Here is a 14,197-nt window from a genome sequence, read left to right on the forward strand (position 1 = left end):
GTATATGCCAAAGAGGGGGAGAATAAGATCGACAGGAAGTTGAAGTTCCGAGTTGTCTCGGGCGCGCTTGTAGCGCCCGAGACCAGCGACCTCTCGCGGGGCCCTTCCCGCGTATCGTAATGGTAATGCCTCGCGCGCGATTAAGTTTCCTGCTCCTTCGATGCAACAACCTTTTCCATTGTTTTTTTTTTTATAAATTTTACTTCATCTTTTTGAATCTCTCCTACCGAAATTCGCTGGCGGTTTTGTTTTGTTGTTTTTTAAAAAAAAACGTCAATCGCGCAATGTATTATGTGGTATTATGTGCTTTCGCATGGACGAATAATAAAACATGGCGGCGCGCCGGTCGCGTATGTATTATATATAGTTTGTTTTATACAATTTAGGAAATCCGAAATCCGGGATATCTTAATAATTCGCATATGTGTGATGTGAGCTAACGGAAAAAGGTACGAGTATTTCTTTCGAGTGAAAAAGGGGAGCTACTCAGTATTTCTGATTTGTAACGTTTGATCGTAGCTATTCGTTTATACGCGGGCGTGCAAATAAAGTTCATACTTGGCAGGATTTTCTCCGCACTGCCGGCTATCCGAAATCTCCGAAATTGAGATAAATGCTAATCTAGTATATTTAGTATACAAGGTGGCGGGTGGCGGATAGCGACAACGGCCGGCGGGCAAAGGATGAAAAGAGAAACGTCGTCGGTAATGCAAATAGTCATTTTATTCGGTTTAATCCTCAAATTGGTCTATTGTAGGACACATTGATCCTGGGATTCGGAGACCACCGCCGGATCCCTGCTACTCGACGTGAAATCGTCAAGATTTTTCGTAGCGATAAGCGTTTTTGTACTTTCAGCCGCTTTCATCCACCTTTGTATCTGAAAAAATCATTTCGATCGTTATTTTTTCCATATGAGCAGAATAATTCTATATATATATCTATATATATATATATATATATATGACCTGATGATTTAGAAGGTCTCGTCTTCGTCCTGATGGCTCCTTTTTCAAAAGACGAACCAACACACCCAGACAAGACTTGAACTTTTCGAGAGCCAACGGATAATTTCCTTCTGCCAGGTATTGTTCTGCGACTTGTCCCATCTCAAGAGCGGAAGCCATGTCGATCGTACTTTTACCGAGTCTACCTAAAATAACAATATGATTAACAACAAAATAACTTATTTCTCCGTGTCGAGCTAACGCTCAAAAAATAATAACTCCGATTCAATGATGATTAATACAAAATACAAACACAATTCATGGTAGCAGGAGTAGGCGAAGGCTGCTGCTGCCCCCTCGCCTTCTTCTTTCCCGCTGATTCTTTGTAACGTCGCGGTCTCCTCGTCGTCGTTTCTACTTTGTGATATACAATCCAATACGTTCAGCTGCTTGAGCTTTTCGGCACGATTTATGTAATCGTTTAGCCGCAATCTGAGTAACCGTTTTCTCTGGGGATCCGATTCATCTGCGCACCACCAAACGTTGCGATACGATAATTGCCCAAATATTATATTTTATTTTATATCCGCCTAATAATATTAATAAACGTATAATTTTAATATGCTTTTGCGTCCGTACTTGTTAGAATAGGTATAAAATATGTGAGTGCTTCGCAATAAAAATGGAATGCGTCAAACGTATTTTTCTCTCTATCCAATTTGACTGCTTCATTTACGAGTTTAATAGCTTTCTCATAATTATCTTTGGTTGGTGCATGCTCGAGATCCAAGAAGTCGTGGTTGAAAAATTTTTCGTAGCTTATTCGTTCCGCAGGATCGTGTTTCAACAAAGAGACGAGCAAATCTTTGCATTCCGGCGATACGCGAGATCCCTTTGGTAACTGCGCATTGCATATACGTAATAATATTTTTTATATAACTAATTGCTGCGGTCAATAAAATATCAATAATAATTTACTATATAGAAAAAATTTAAAAAAAAAAAAAAAAAAAAAAAAAAAAACCGAATCGTTGGAACGATACCTCGATGGGTCGTGAATTTTTGATTTTTTCAGTCAATTCTTCGAAGCTACCGCTCGAGTAGGGAGCTTTACCAAAAAGACACTCGTACATTATGACCCCAACGCTCCAGAGATCGACGCGTGCGTCGTATTCGTGACGCAACAATATTTCCGGCGCCATGTAAAGAGGTGAGCCACGAATGGCAAATTTTTGCTCGGTATTAGCCAAGTACTGTGCAAAACCGAAATCTGAAAATTCACATATCCACTTTTCATAATAATATCCATCCTTGCTGCTGTATTAAAAAATAACCTCGCGTTCTTCACACCAGGTCATTTTTCACATCGAATATCTTGGTGTAAAAAAAATGTTGGGCTCAACCTGAGTGAGCCCGGCCGGCGGATGCACACCGCCAAGGGTTGCTATAAAATATACTCGTTTCGTCACGAACCTCCAACTTTTAGCCTTAAAATTGGCTTTTTAACGAGCAAAAGATTTTGCGGTTTCAAATCCATATGACAAACGTCGTGGCTCCGCAAGTATCTCAATGCGAGTGCCAATTGTTGCAAAAATTTTCGACATATCTTCTCCGACAGTTGGTGCTTTTTTCTTATGAAACTTGACAAATCCCCGCCGTCGCAATATTCCATCACGATATAAATTCTCCTAAATAATATTCATTCTTAAGTATTTTTTCTTTCTTTTATTTTATTTAATAGCAGATTTTATATTTAATCGTCTCCACGAACCCATCGGACCAGAAAAAATCCTTCATCTCTGCTATGTGCTCGTGTTTAAGGACTTTGAGCAGATTAATCTCCGTCACAAGATTATCGACAGCCGATTTCGACAGAGTCCAACTTTCGACGCATTTTATAGCGACGATCTCTCCCGAGGAGTCCTAAATATTCGAGGAGATAATGAAAACCAAAAACACGCTTTTTACCATTTTTTCTTAACCATATTTATTATTACACTCATTTTTATATACCAGTACCGATCGCCCCGCGTACCTTTTTCAATGCTTTGTACACGGTAGAATAGCTTCCGGTGCCTATTTTATCGAGAAACGAATAATCGTTGACGCTTGGAAGCAGCAGCGGGTTATTCGTCATTACGATCGTTGTTGAATCTGCTCCCGCGAACAGCGGCTTATACTCTGAAAATTAACGTTCCAAGTTCCAAGAGTGTTCCCCCCCCCCCGGGAAAATTTTCGACGACTCGCGGATATATATGTACGGAACTTCAGATCGTCGATCGAAAATAATAAGGCTTTCACTAGTTTTTCTTTTTTTCAGCGATTTTGCGTCTTTTTGTCACGACCTTGCCACGCACTTATATATATATACACACGACTCGTTAAAACTTTAAACCCGATAAATTACAAGCGTTTTTATCAACTATATCATTTTATCTTATATTCACAATAAAAAGAAGAGAGCAATAAAGTAAACGTCATTGTCAAAAAAATCGTACAACGTGAAAAAATAACCTATATTATTTAAGTGTGTAACGCCGCTCGTCAAGCACCCCCCCCCCCCCCCCCCCCCCCCGACCGCCCCCTTTGTCTTTCAATAACCTCGCTCTTCGCACGCGCATGCTGGCTGATGGTACGTTCCTTTATCATCAAAACAACATTTTTCCATTTTTTTATTTGTTTTATGAATCTCAAAAAATAGGTAGGTATATATAGGGCTAATAATATATAGAGGAAATTTATGGCAAATGCGAGACACGAGGAACACGAAATTCCGGCAAATTCTCATTCTCCGTGTTGACCATCGCATTTTTACAAACTATAATGTAAAATGAAATAATATTTCTCTTCGATTATAATATAATATGTGCGAGATCAATATCACAGAAAAATCAGAAAAACACGTTATATAGCTATTCCGAAATAGCGTTTGGCATATGCGAATTAATTTTCAAAATTTTAAATACAATAATTTCTTCATCTGGTTTGATAATGGAACGATCCAGAAATCGCAGCATCGTTGCACTTTATGTACATGGATGTGTTGTATATACTATCGCTAAAGACACTCGTATCTCTCAGCTCAGCGCTCCGTTCACTCAGCGTCAAGACGTGAACGCAGACGTTTTATGTGTGTAATATTAAATATAATAAACCCTATTCCTCCTGTGTATATACAAAACGAGTTTATTTTTCACGTGAGTACGAAATCCATCAATCCGAAAGATTTTTTCTTCGGTGCAGAGCACAATTTAGTCTTTTCAAACTTTTATTATATATCATTGCCCATATACGCTATATACGCATATCCCAGGCTAAAAACAATACACTTTGTTGATGCATTTTTTTGTTTTTTGTATTGTGCAAACAAATTCATCATAAATTGAACATTTATTTTATAATATACCGATAAAAAATTCACTATTGTAGCTACGGAAGAGAGAGGATGCCTTTTAAAGCATAATAAATTCGTCACAAAAAAACTTTTTCCGTACCTACTATATTATCGTACGAAATAATAAACGTTAAGCGTACTCACTCACAATAACACACGGCGTCAGCTTAGACACTATCTTCTACACTCTGCGCGACGGAGGCGACGAAGCTCCGTCCGTCCGTCACGGAGGTGGTTCGTGCGTCTCGTGCGTCTCTTGTGCATGCCTCGAAACAGCTGATTTCAGTCAGTTCTATCGTGGATGCGTGTGCTTCGTCCTTCGTGTTATAAAAGAGGGTATACATCTTTTTATTTCCCCTTAATCCACCGTTATAATTTCCTAAACAAAATAGACAAGTTTCTACTTAACGCCAGTGCCTTTCGTTTCGTCGTTTGTCTTTTCTGACAACTCATCGTGCGGAATCCGTACATGCATATATATATATATATATACGACGGGACATTCTATTGTGATAATCTTTCGAGAAAGACTGTAAACTGCGTAGTCGTGAAATCGTCCACCAGTCACAATAATTCGTGTCAAATTTCGTATTTGTCACTATCGGGTTTTTCAGATTAAATTAAAAAAAAAAAAAAAAAAAAAAAAAAAAAAAAAAAAAAATCAACATTTTTTTACCACTCTAGTACACGTACACGGTAAAGACAAAGGCAAATTATAATAGAAGCATCCAACTCTGACTAATTAAGGCTTTCGCATTTGCTTATTTTTTATTTGGGTTGGTATTTATGTTTTATTTACGCATATATATATATATCATTTGTTCCAAAATATACATTATATATATTATTTGTTGTACGGGTTCCTGTGTGTGTGTTTTTTTTCTTCTGCAACAACAAGTATAGATACAGCAAGGCTGTATCTATCAAAGTAACGGAAGTACAAAGTTCTGGAAGGCGAGGTTAAGTTTGTCGCGAATGGAGGACACAATGTCGACATGGTTCAGAATTCCCCCCTTCGTCTACGACTCCTTATAACTTTACGTCGCGCCCCTCCCCCCATACACATATTGGAATTTTTTTTTTTCATCACTGCACATTTATAGTCGTTTACACCACACAGGGATTGGTGGTCACAAGCGTAAATTATGTTTTTCCATAGGTGGATATAAAAGTGCCGTGAACTTAGCTGTTTTGAATCTCTTGTCGTGACGGAAAACGGAAATTTCGTAGAGTGCGCCAGCTACCGAAGCTACCAAAGAATCAGTCTCAATCATGAGCTGTCGTAGCAGCTGATTTTTCGCTATACTCTCTCGCTCCATCTTTCGGATCCCGTGAAAAAAAAACCAGTATTTCGTGATAATTGTGCGCGCGCGTGTCTCTTTGTGTCTTCTGTGTGTTGTGTTGTTGGCATATGTGTGTACGCGTGTGTATTTTTATTCGAAACAATCGCGCGTTTTCCTTGTAGTAAAAAAACATTGAGGCGTTTGAGTTTTTGGTCTCACGAGGAATAGGTTTGTTTCTATCCGTCATATTATGTGTATATACATAAATTTTATTATGTCCCAGGATCCTCAGCGCGCAATCTTGCTCCGAGTTTAGAGTAGGGCAGCATCTCCGTGACGTCACGTCGTTCATCGAAACAGCCTGTTTTTTTTTTTTTTTTCTCTCTCTCTCCCCCGTCGTGTTTTTATTCCGAGCATCTAATCTTTCACTGAATCTCATGGCCCTTCAATGAAATTCGGTATTTTTTTTTTTTTTTTTCTCAAATTCTCGTCAACCCGCTTGGAAAAACGCGAATCGATCGACTCTCGTGTGTAAATTGACGGACCGTGGGTGCGAGTGTGCACTCAGCTCGAGCGCTCGTAGGGAAAGGCCGTGTGAATGTTAACAACGACAGCAGTACTTGAGCGATTTATCTGGGTCGAGTAACGCTAATAAGCAAACGATTTAATACTTTTTCAACATTTATTTATAACGTGCAGCATCATTTTTCACTTTCCATGGTATTATAAAATGTCATAAGAAATTACAATGAATACGAGTTCATTTTTGAAAATTTTTTCCCATCAAAGAATCTACAGCATATTGCAAGGTTTTGCTTTTCTTATTTTTCCATTATTACCGTTTCAATTAATTTGGCACTTGTCCGTCGGCTAGACACGTGAGACGGCGCAACGTCGAATCTACGAGTCTTCAACATCCAAAGGTACGCCGTCATTCAAGGGTGTATCTCTCAAGGATAGATCGTAAAACACAATGGATTCCGAAGAAGAAACGCTCTACGACGAGGTTGACTCTGGCAATGAGTCCAGCGGAGACGACGTCGATTTTGCCATGGAAATAGAAGCTGGCAATCCGCGCGAAAGGGCCGGCGATAGCGACGAATATCCTTTTGAAGTACTTTCTACCGAAGAGATTGTTCAGCACATGGTGGACTGCATCAAAGAAGTCAACACTGTTGTCGAAGTACGCTCAACTCTCGCTCTATGCTATTCAAAATTTATTGATTACCGTTCACCAAATTTTTCATTGCATCCGATCTACTTGTCCCTGATTCCGTATCACAAGCGATATGGGACGCGACTAACTAAGGGCATAAGAACTAACTCGGAGCAAATGTTTCAAATCAATTTGGCTTCGAAGATTCATGCCCGCTTCTACAAATAAATTATTTCATTTGTCAAAGTAGTTCTCATATTATTACCCTATTTTGAGATAAGATTTGTTTTCCAAATAATTTTGAATAATTTTTTCCAGATACCCGCAACTACAACTCGTATACTGTTGAATCATTTCAAGTGGGACAAAGAAAAACTGATGGAACGATTTTATGATGGCGATCAGGAAAAATTATTTGCCGAGGCTCGAGTTATAAATCCGTTTAGAAAAGGTCCCGTTATATCAAGGTCTCGATCATCCCAGAGTTCTCTGGTAACTATACACGTTTCTTTCTTGTTCCTGATTTTCTCTGTTGTATCTTCATTGAAAACTTTTTTTTATCAAATTTATTTTTCTTCATGTACAATTCAAAATAACTCCCGTGATTTTGCATTAAATTTCAGGCAAGAAGAACTTCTACTAATGGAACCGAAGAGTGCGGTATCTGTTTCACCATTTTACCAACTTCGGTAAGTCAATTTTGACTGGAGGCGGGTAATTTAGTTTGAAAAAAAAAAATAGCATTGAATCAGGGAGATTTTTATATTAGACGCTTTTTCAATGTCAATCAGTGACTAAATATCCAAATACCAATGGCGAATGCCAAAAAATTTACCAGTTTGAACGTAAAGCTAACCGTTTTTAGCCAAAAATTATTTTCGGCTATCGGACGACTGTCTCAACAACGGACGTCTCAATAGTTTGCGCTAAATTAAAATAATGTTTATTTTCACACGATGATGACGAAGATGATGACCGGTTTGGAATGCGGCCATCGTTTCTGCACCGGCTGTTGGGGAGAATATTTAACTACGAAAATCATGGAGGAAGGAGTGGGACAGACAATTGCTTGTGCGGCTCATGCATGCGATATATTGGTAGACGATGCGAGTGTCATGCGTTTAGTCAAAGATTCAAAGGTCAAACTCAAGTATCAACACCTAATAACTAACAGCTTCGTTGAAGTAAGTGTATCACGTTTTTCCTATTTCTTATCCATCATTTTATCTTGATTTCAATTTACAGTTTAAATAAATAATAAATTAATGAATGCTTTTGACAATGAGTAGATGAAAAATATGTAATTATATGTCAATCGCTAAGTATTAATTTTAAGGTAGTACATAGGCAGCAAACTTGTTGCCTGATCGATCGAGCGGTAATATCGAATAGCGGAATCTTGGAAAAAAATTGTGGCAAACAAACTGTGTTTTAAAACTTTTGCAATATGGATAGGTATTAATTTCATTCAAGAAATTTGTTATTTTCTTTTATTGTTCAGTGTAACAGGCTATTGAGGTGGTGTCCATCTCCGGACTGCAACAGCGCTATTAAGGTTCAGTACGTCGAGTCAAAGCCGGTAACTTGCAAATGTTCTCATACATTTTGTTTCCATTGCGGAGAGAACTGGCACGATCCGGTGAAATGTCATTGGTTGAAAAAGTGGATTAAAAAATGCGACGACGACTCGGAAACGTCAAACTGGATAGCAGCTAACACGAAGGAGTGTCCCAAATGTAACGTGACGATTGAGAAGGACGGCGGTTGTAATCACATGGTGTGCAAAAACCAACATTGCAAGACCGAATTCTGTTGGGTTTGCCTCGGACCGTGGGAGCCCCATGGCACTAGCTGGTACAATTGCAATCGTTACGACGAGGAAGAGGCTCAAGTAGCCAGAGACGCTCAACAAAAATCGCGATCCGCCCTACAGAGATATTTGTTTTATTGCAACAGATATATGAATCATATGCAATCATTGAAATTTGAGAGCAAATTGTATGCCAGTATCAAGGAAAAAATGGAAGAGATGCAACAACACAACATGTCATGGATCGAGGTACGATTTCTAACACCTATTTTTATTTTTATTTTTATTTTTTCACATACAATATTATATTTTCATTACAATTTTTTTCCTCCTCAATCACACAGGTACAATTCTTAAAAAAAGCTGTCGACATATTGTGTCACTGCCGAGAGACCCTCACGTACACCTATGTCTTCGCTTATTATCTACAAAAGAACAACCAGTCTGTGATTTTTGAGGACAACCAGAAGGATCTTGAAAGCACAACCGAGCGTCTCTCCGAGTATCTTGAGAGAAAAATTACCAGCGAGAACCTCACTGATATCAAACAAAAGGTTCAAGACAAGTATAGGTGAGACGGACGAATTCGCTTTTCAAAACCCTTGTGACCTCGTATTGGGGTTCATCATCATCATCATCATAATTATTATTATTATTATTATTATTATTATTAATGATACGTTGGTAAAGATTATTCTCGTTGCCGCTGTGCATTACGTGAAAAAGAAAAAAAATGGTTTGCTGCAGATATTGCGATAGCCGGAGGAAGGTGCTGCTCGAGCATGTTCACGAGGGCTACGAAAAGGAATGGTGGGACTACATAGAATAAGATGAGGATCGGAGCTTGTACCACCTGGATGCAATGATAAACATCCTTTCCCTTTTTGCCGCCGCCGCCGCCACCGCCGCCCCAGCTGTGATAACCCGAAAAAGCTGACAAGAGACAAAAGAAAATTGAAGGACGAAAAAAGCATATATATTTAAAAAAAAAAAAAAATTGAAACAAAAAAGAAGGCGGTCACCGAGTGATATCCCCCCCCCCCCCCCCCCCCCCCAATTCGCATAAGCATCTTTTAGATAAACGCGGTCTGTGACAACGCATATAAAAATACTTTATCGATTTCATTATTGGAACTGAACCAATGAGGAAAAAAAAGAAAAAAAAACGCCAATCCCATCATAAAAGGACCTAACAAAAAACAACACACTGCTTGCGCTTGTGTAATTAAAAAAATATTTATAACGCGAATCGATGAGATCGATCATTTTTCGCCGTTAAATCGCGTAAAAATGAAAATGGAAACACGCGACCCCGTTGAGAATGATCCGTGATCGATCCTCGATCGAGCCTATGACGGCCGGATTTCTTCGGGCGCTTCCTACTTCTACCATACTTTCTTGTTATTTTCGTTTCGTTATTGTAACATTTTTTCGCGCTCGATCACCAGCAGCTTGTCCCCCCCCCCCCCCCCCCCCCCCATAAATTGAAACGATCTCATTGTTTTTCTTTTCAAACGTTTCTTGGTTTTCTTTTTCCCTTTAAAAATTATGATCGATTTTTTTCATCAACGGCATTGTGAATCTCTTCTTTTTCGGAATTCCAATATTATTTCGTCAATTTTAGAGGAAATCGCGGTTGGTGGTCAGTCTTTTCTTTTGCTTCGTCGTCAACAACCGAGTGAGCCAGCCTCCATTAACGAAATTCGATCATCCTTATAAGATTCAAAGAGAACAACAACAAAATTTTTCGCGTTTCTACGATCTAAGCTTGAGAAAGCCAATAAATTATATCCATACGACCGCTGATGCATCAACGAGTCTTTATTTTACCATAAAGTATCCTCGAATCCGTGCTCTCTCCCTCTTTCGGTCAACGATACGTCCAGGCTACAACTGCTACACGAGAGTAAAAACCAAATATATACTAAATAAATAATAATCGTGTTTGGTGTGTTGGGCGGCGGTTGTTAAAATTTGCATGTCAAGGACCAAATTTCCGTTTAATTGCGTTACCCTGATGCAAAAATTTTGCATACGCTGCTCTGGAAGACTTGGGGGGGGGGGGGGGGGGGGGGGGGGGGGGGGGGGGGGGGGGCGTAGCGGTTGAAAAAAAAAAAACAATACGGTTAACGAAAATATTGGAAAGGAGACAGGAATGAGCACTAGAGTGACTGACGGACTACGATTGGGTGAATGTATTTTTAAAATAAACGGCGATGCGACGGGGAACCACCTTTTCGGGGCGAATATATCGGCATAAAGGAGGAAAAAGGAAATGAAGAGAAATAAAAAAACGTAAAACAAACGAACAAACAAAATAATGGAAACGAATAGAGAAGAAGAATTATATTATTAATTAGCATAGCTGCGACAAGATGTTCGCTTCCGTGTCAAAATTCTATCCCCCCCGCCCCTCAACGAAAAAGAATAAACGTAAGAAATGATAAAAATATAAACTAAATACAACAAAAAAAATGAAATAAAAGTATCTGAGATAATCGCGGAGGTTTGTCAGGAGGAGTAGACAAGTGTTAAATATTCAATGTATTTGGGTTTTGCGATTGTTGAGTTTAATTTTTCATAATCTCATCCTTATTCACTAAAGATGGAACAAATTTCCCGGCTCTCTCTTACTTAAATCCAACTTTTCTCTTTCTCGCGTGATCTCTCTCTCTCTTTCTGCATATTATTCAAGAGTTTTTCCGATCAAGATCGATCGACGCGTACACCTACGCCCAATCGCTGTTCTCTGTCGCCATCAACTTTGTTTTGATGCGCGGCTAATAAATCACCGGAGACGCGTTCACAAACGATCAAGGCAAACCAACTTGCTCCCTATTTTTTGTTCGTCAAAAAAGTGTGTTTGGCAAAATCCAAAGAGTTCAGAAAAAATGGAAAAAAATAGTGGTAAAAATTTAATAGAGTTGCTGAAAGATTGATTCCATGACAATGAAATATAAGATTTTTGAAAACAAAAACCAAATGGAATGACTTGAAAAAATGTTTATTATTATCGTTGATTTTGAATCTTGTTCTTTGGGAGCAAGCTACTCGCCTGAGGCATTCAAAAGTACGTTGCTAGCACTTTGACAATGTCCTGCGACCGGGGCTTGCGAACCAGTTCCGTTTGTACAGTTATTATAGCTATATATTTACTAATAAGCATATACATTTATCCAATATTATGTGCGGTAATGTATGAATCATTTCAGGCAAAATCAATTATCCTACTCTCAGAGCTTTGAGATTTCCATTTTTTTTTTTTTTTTTCCATCATGTACACTTTAGTAAAACGAACGTAATGCTTGATACAAAATTTCAGATAATCTCTTAGCCAATTCGTTCGATTGATCATTCGACGTGAAAATCCGAAAACTGTGGAAAAAAGTCAATCTCGTCGTGTCTTATTAATTAACTTATTAATAGTACCATCCGTAGGAAAGAGTGTGGCAATGATCATTCCTGAGCTTCATTACATTCATCTAATTTACAAAGGCACACGCACACGCACGCACGCACGCACGCGCACACACTTCAAACGAAAATGTACAAATAGAATGAAAAAAAAAAATGGAAATGCGAGAGTCGAGATCTAGTTGATTTTGTCTGGCTGTTTCGTATATAAATATAAATAAATAGACTGTCGATCAATAGTAAACTTAATAAGCCAAGTCGAAAGATTCGATTGATCCAGTGGAAAAATGCAAAAAATAAAACTGTTGATTATAATAATAATAATTATTATTATTATTGTGGGAGTTGCTGACGACTGGGGAAAAATGAAGAGACGAATAGTTGCAGTCATCAAATCATCAAATGTTCAGTCTTGGAAGAATGAGAAAAATTTTGAATAGAGATATTGGAATTGTCATATATCGTGTATATATAAAATACGTGTAATCGCAAGTATAGTTGTGTCGTTTAGCTCGAGTTTTTATATTCTTCATTGGCGAGAGTTAAAAATGCCCAAAGAGGCAAGAAAAGCGATCGTTGTTCTACAATTTATTACGACGACGTATTACACACTAAATTCGTTACTTTTGGTTTTGTATCTCGGTGTTCTTCGAAGGTGTGCAACATTGAATGTGATTTATCATCAATGACGTATAGATTTATTGATCGTTCGTCGATTTATATTTAGGAACAAACGAAAGATCAAACAAAAAAATGTATGACGCAGGAATCGGCTGCCACCGTTGCCGCGGTTGTCGCGATTAAAGCAAAAGTGCACGCGGTATTACTCCGCCCTGAGAATAATATGTGGCCCAAACCCCCAACAGTAATATCGAAAATGTTTAGCAAAATGTGTTATACCGAACGTTATGATATTTGAGTTTGCAAAGTAGCAATGTAACCAAATTCTATATATTTTTATCGTTGCGTTATTTAATTCTTTTTACTTTCAACGCAAATCTCTAGTGAATATGAGGAACTGACAACTAAATCAATGATTTTCGATGCATTTTATCGTGCAAAGTTTTGCAACGTCAATCATCATCATCATGCGGGGGGATCTCGCGAAGCGTTAATTTACTATGTTTTTCGTGAAACACAAGTAGTGTCGAATGGAAGACTGCCGTCGACTTTGTTTTCTTCCCTGAAATACGCGCTAAACACGACATTATTGTACACACGCGGAGAGAGTCGTCGATTTTTTTATGTCATCAAGCAGCGTTTTCATCCTCCACACTTTGGGCTCGAAATATCATTTTGTTTGTCCGAGTAAAACTAATTATGTGAAAGAAAAGGAATCATCACGCTTGGCGTCATTGTACTTGCGCGAATGAAAAATACAATGAAACATCGCAATTCACAGTTAGTTATTACGTTTTTCTTTTTCCTTGTTCTGTTTTGTTTTTATTGTTTAGGGTATATTACATATTTTTTAAAAATTTCAAAATATATGTGAACCGCATTTTTTCCGCAATTGTCATTCGCGATCCATGTACTTGACAAAATTTAGATCAAATAAAATCCAAAATGACCCTCATCTATGATTAAAATACAAATCTTCATATAATTATAAAACGTCCGAACGAATCTTTTTTTTTTAAATAATTTGTTGAATTGCTATGATCCTTTCCATACTTGGTATAATTAACACACACGAAAGAATAAATAATGTAATAGTAAGGATATTTTATCTTCGTTCTGGTATGCAATTCCTTAAATAATATTGATCATAATGATGAATCATTGTGATCTTTAGTTATTTATTTACGTCTACCAGCTCAATCGATGATTATTCGTTGATGAATGAATAAACTAAATTACGTGGATCATCGATTTGGGGGGGGGGGGGGGGGGGGGGGGGGGTAGCACAGCCCGCCCGCGATTGCGGTACGAAATGCTTGTACTACGGAAATTAATATCTTATTTTATCGATCATAGCAGTGCACTCACTCGATTTAATCAGTAAGAAAGATAAATATAAAACGAATGAAGATTTTAAAATACCACGTTGTTTTCACTATTTCCTACGGGGGGGGGGACAACAACAACAATAACATTGCTTGTATAATGTATCAAATAACTTGGATTTGATAGATCTTATTGTCTGAATTTTTATTATAGATAATAAACATTTAGTAAAAAATATTATTTCGT

General features: G+C 38.1%; 2 protein-coding genes across 7 annotated transcripts; one reads left to right on the plus strand and one right to left on the minus strand.

The window, feature by feature from the left end:
* Window positions 1-705: 705 nt before the first annotated feature.
* Aduk (Another Drosophila Unc-51-like kinase) lies at window positions 706-4,628 on the minus strand. Of its 3 annotated transcripts, none has more exons than XM_043422713.1 (9): window positions 4,490-4,628; window positions 2,983-3,128; window positions 2,719-2,870; window positions 2,421-2,635; window positions 1,991-2,217; window positions 1,587-1,848; window positions 1,261-1,473; window positions 969-1,153; window positions 706-880 (listed from the first exon to the last, which is right to left on the minus strand). In XM_043422713.1, the coding sequence occupies exons 2-9, from the start codon at window positions 3,082-3,084 to the stop codon at window positions 749-751; spliced, it is 1,488 nt and encodes a 495-aa protein (XP_043278648.1). In that variant the 5' UTR covers window positions 3,085-3,128; window positions 4,490-4,628; the 3' UTR covers window positions 706-748. The 3 variants fall into 3 exon arrangements, with proteins under 3 accessions (XP_043278648.1, XP_043278646.1, XP_043278647.1); XM_043422711.1 differs by having other exon boundaries at window positions 4,486-4,624; XM_043422712.1 differs by having other exon boundaries at window positions 4,442-4,514.
* On the plus strand, window positions 4,050-13,580 carry ari-1 (E3 ubiquitin-protein ligase ariadne-1). Of its 4 annotated transcripts, none has more exons than XM_043422709.1 (8): window positions 4,050-4,144; window positions 6,499-6,807; window positions 7,099-7,272; window positions 7,404-7,469; window positions 7,749-7,964; window positions 8,282-8,839; window positions 8,935-9,161; window positions 9,338-13,580. In XM_043422709.1, the coding sequence occupies exons 2-8, from the start codon at window positions 6,598-6,600 to the stop codon at window positions 9,417-9,419; spliced, it is 1,533 nt and encodes a 510-aa protein (XP_043278644.1). In that variant the 5' UTR covers window positions 4,050-4,144; window positions 6,499-6,597; the 3' UTR covers window positions 9,420-13,580. The 4 variants fall into 4 exon arrangements, with proteins under 4 accessions (XP_043278644.1, XP_043278642.1, XP_043278643.1 ...); XM_043422707.1 differs by lacking the exon at window positions 4,050-4,144 and adding an exon at window positions 4,539-4,677; XM_043422708.1 differs by lacking the exon at window positions 4,050-4,144 and adding an exon at window positions 5,205-5,852.
* The last annotated feature ends 617 nt before the right edge of the window (window positions 13,581-14,197 follow it).

This window comes from Venturia canescens, chromosome 6, assembly GCF_019457755.1.
Source record: "Venturia canescens isolate UGA chromosome 6, ASM1945775v1, whole genome shotgun sequence".
Taxonomy (NCBI): Eukaryota; Metazoa; Arthropoda; class Insecta; order Hymenoptera; family Ichneumonidae; genus Venturia; species Venturia canescens.

Bases quoted from the DNA above. Each gene is read 5' to 3' on its own strand.
- Aduk (XM_043422713.1), bottom strand. From the start codon at position 3,084: ATGACGAATAACCCGCTGCTGCTTCCAAGCGTCAACGATTATTCGTTT. The intron at 2,871-2,982 runs GTACGCGGGGCG...TCGAATATTTAG, and splicing joins TGTACAAAGCATTGAAAAAG to GACTCCTCGGGAGAGATCGT. The intron at 881-968 runs GTCATATATATA...TGATTTTTTCAG, and splicing joins GAGACCTTCTAAATCATCAG to ATACAAAGGTGGATGAAAGC.
- ari-1 (XM_043422709.1), top strand. From the start codon at position 6,598: ATGGATTCCGAAGAAGAAACGCTCTACGACGAGGTTGACTCTGGCAAT. The intron at 6,808-7,098 runs GTACGCTCAACT...AATTTTTTCCAG, and splicing joins AAGTCAACACTGTTGTCGAA to ATACCCGCAACTACAACTCG. The intron at 7,965-8,281 runs GTAAGTGTATCA...TTTATTGTTCAG, and splicing joins TAACTAACAGCTTCGTTGAA to TGTAACAGGCTATTGAGGTG.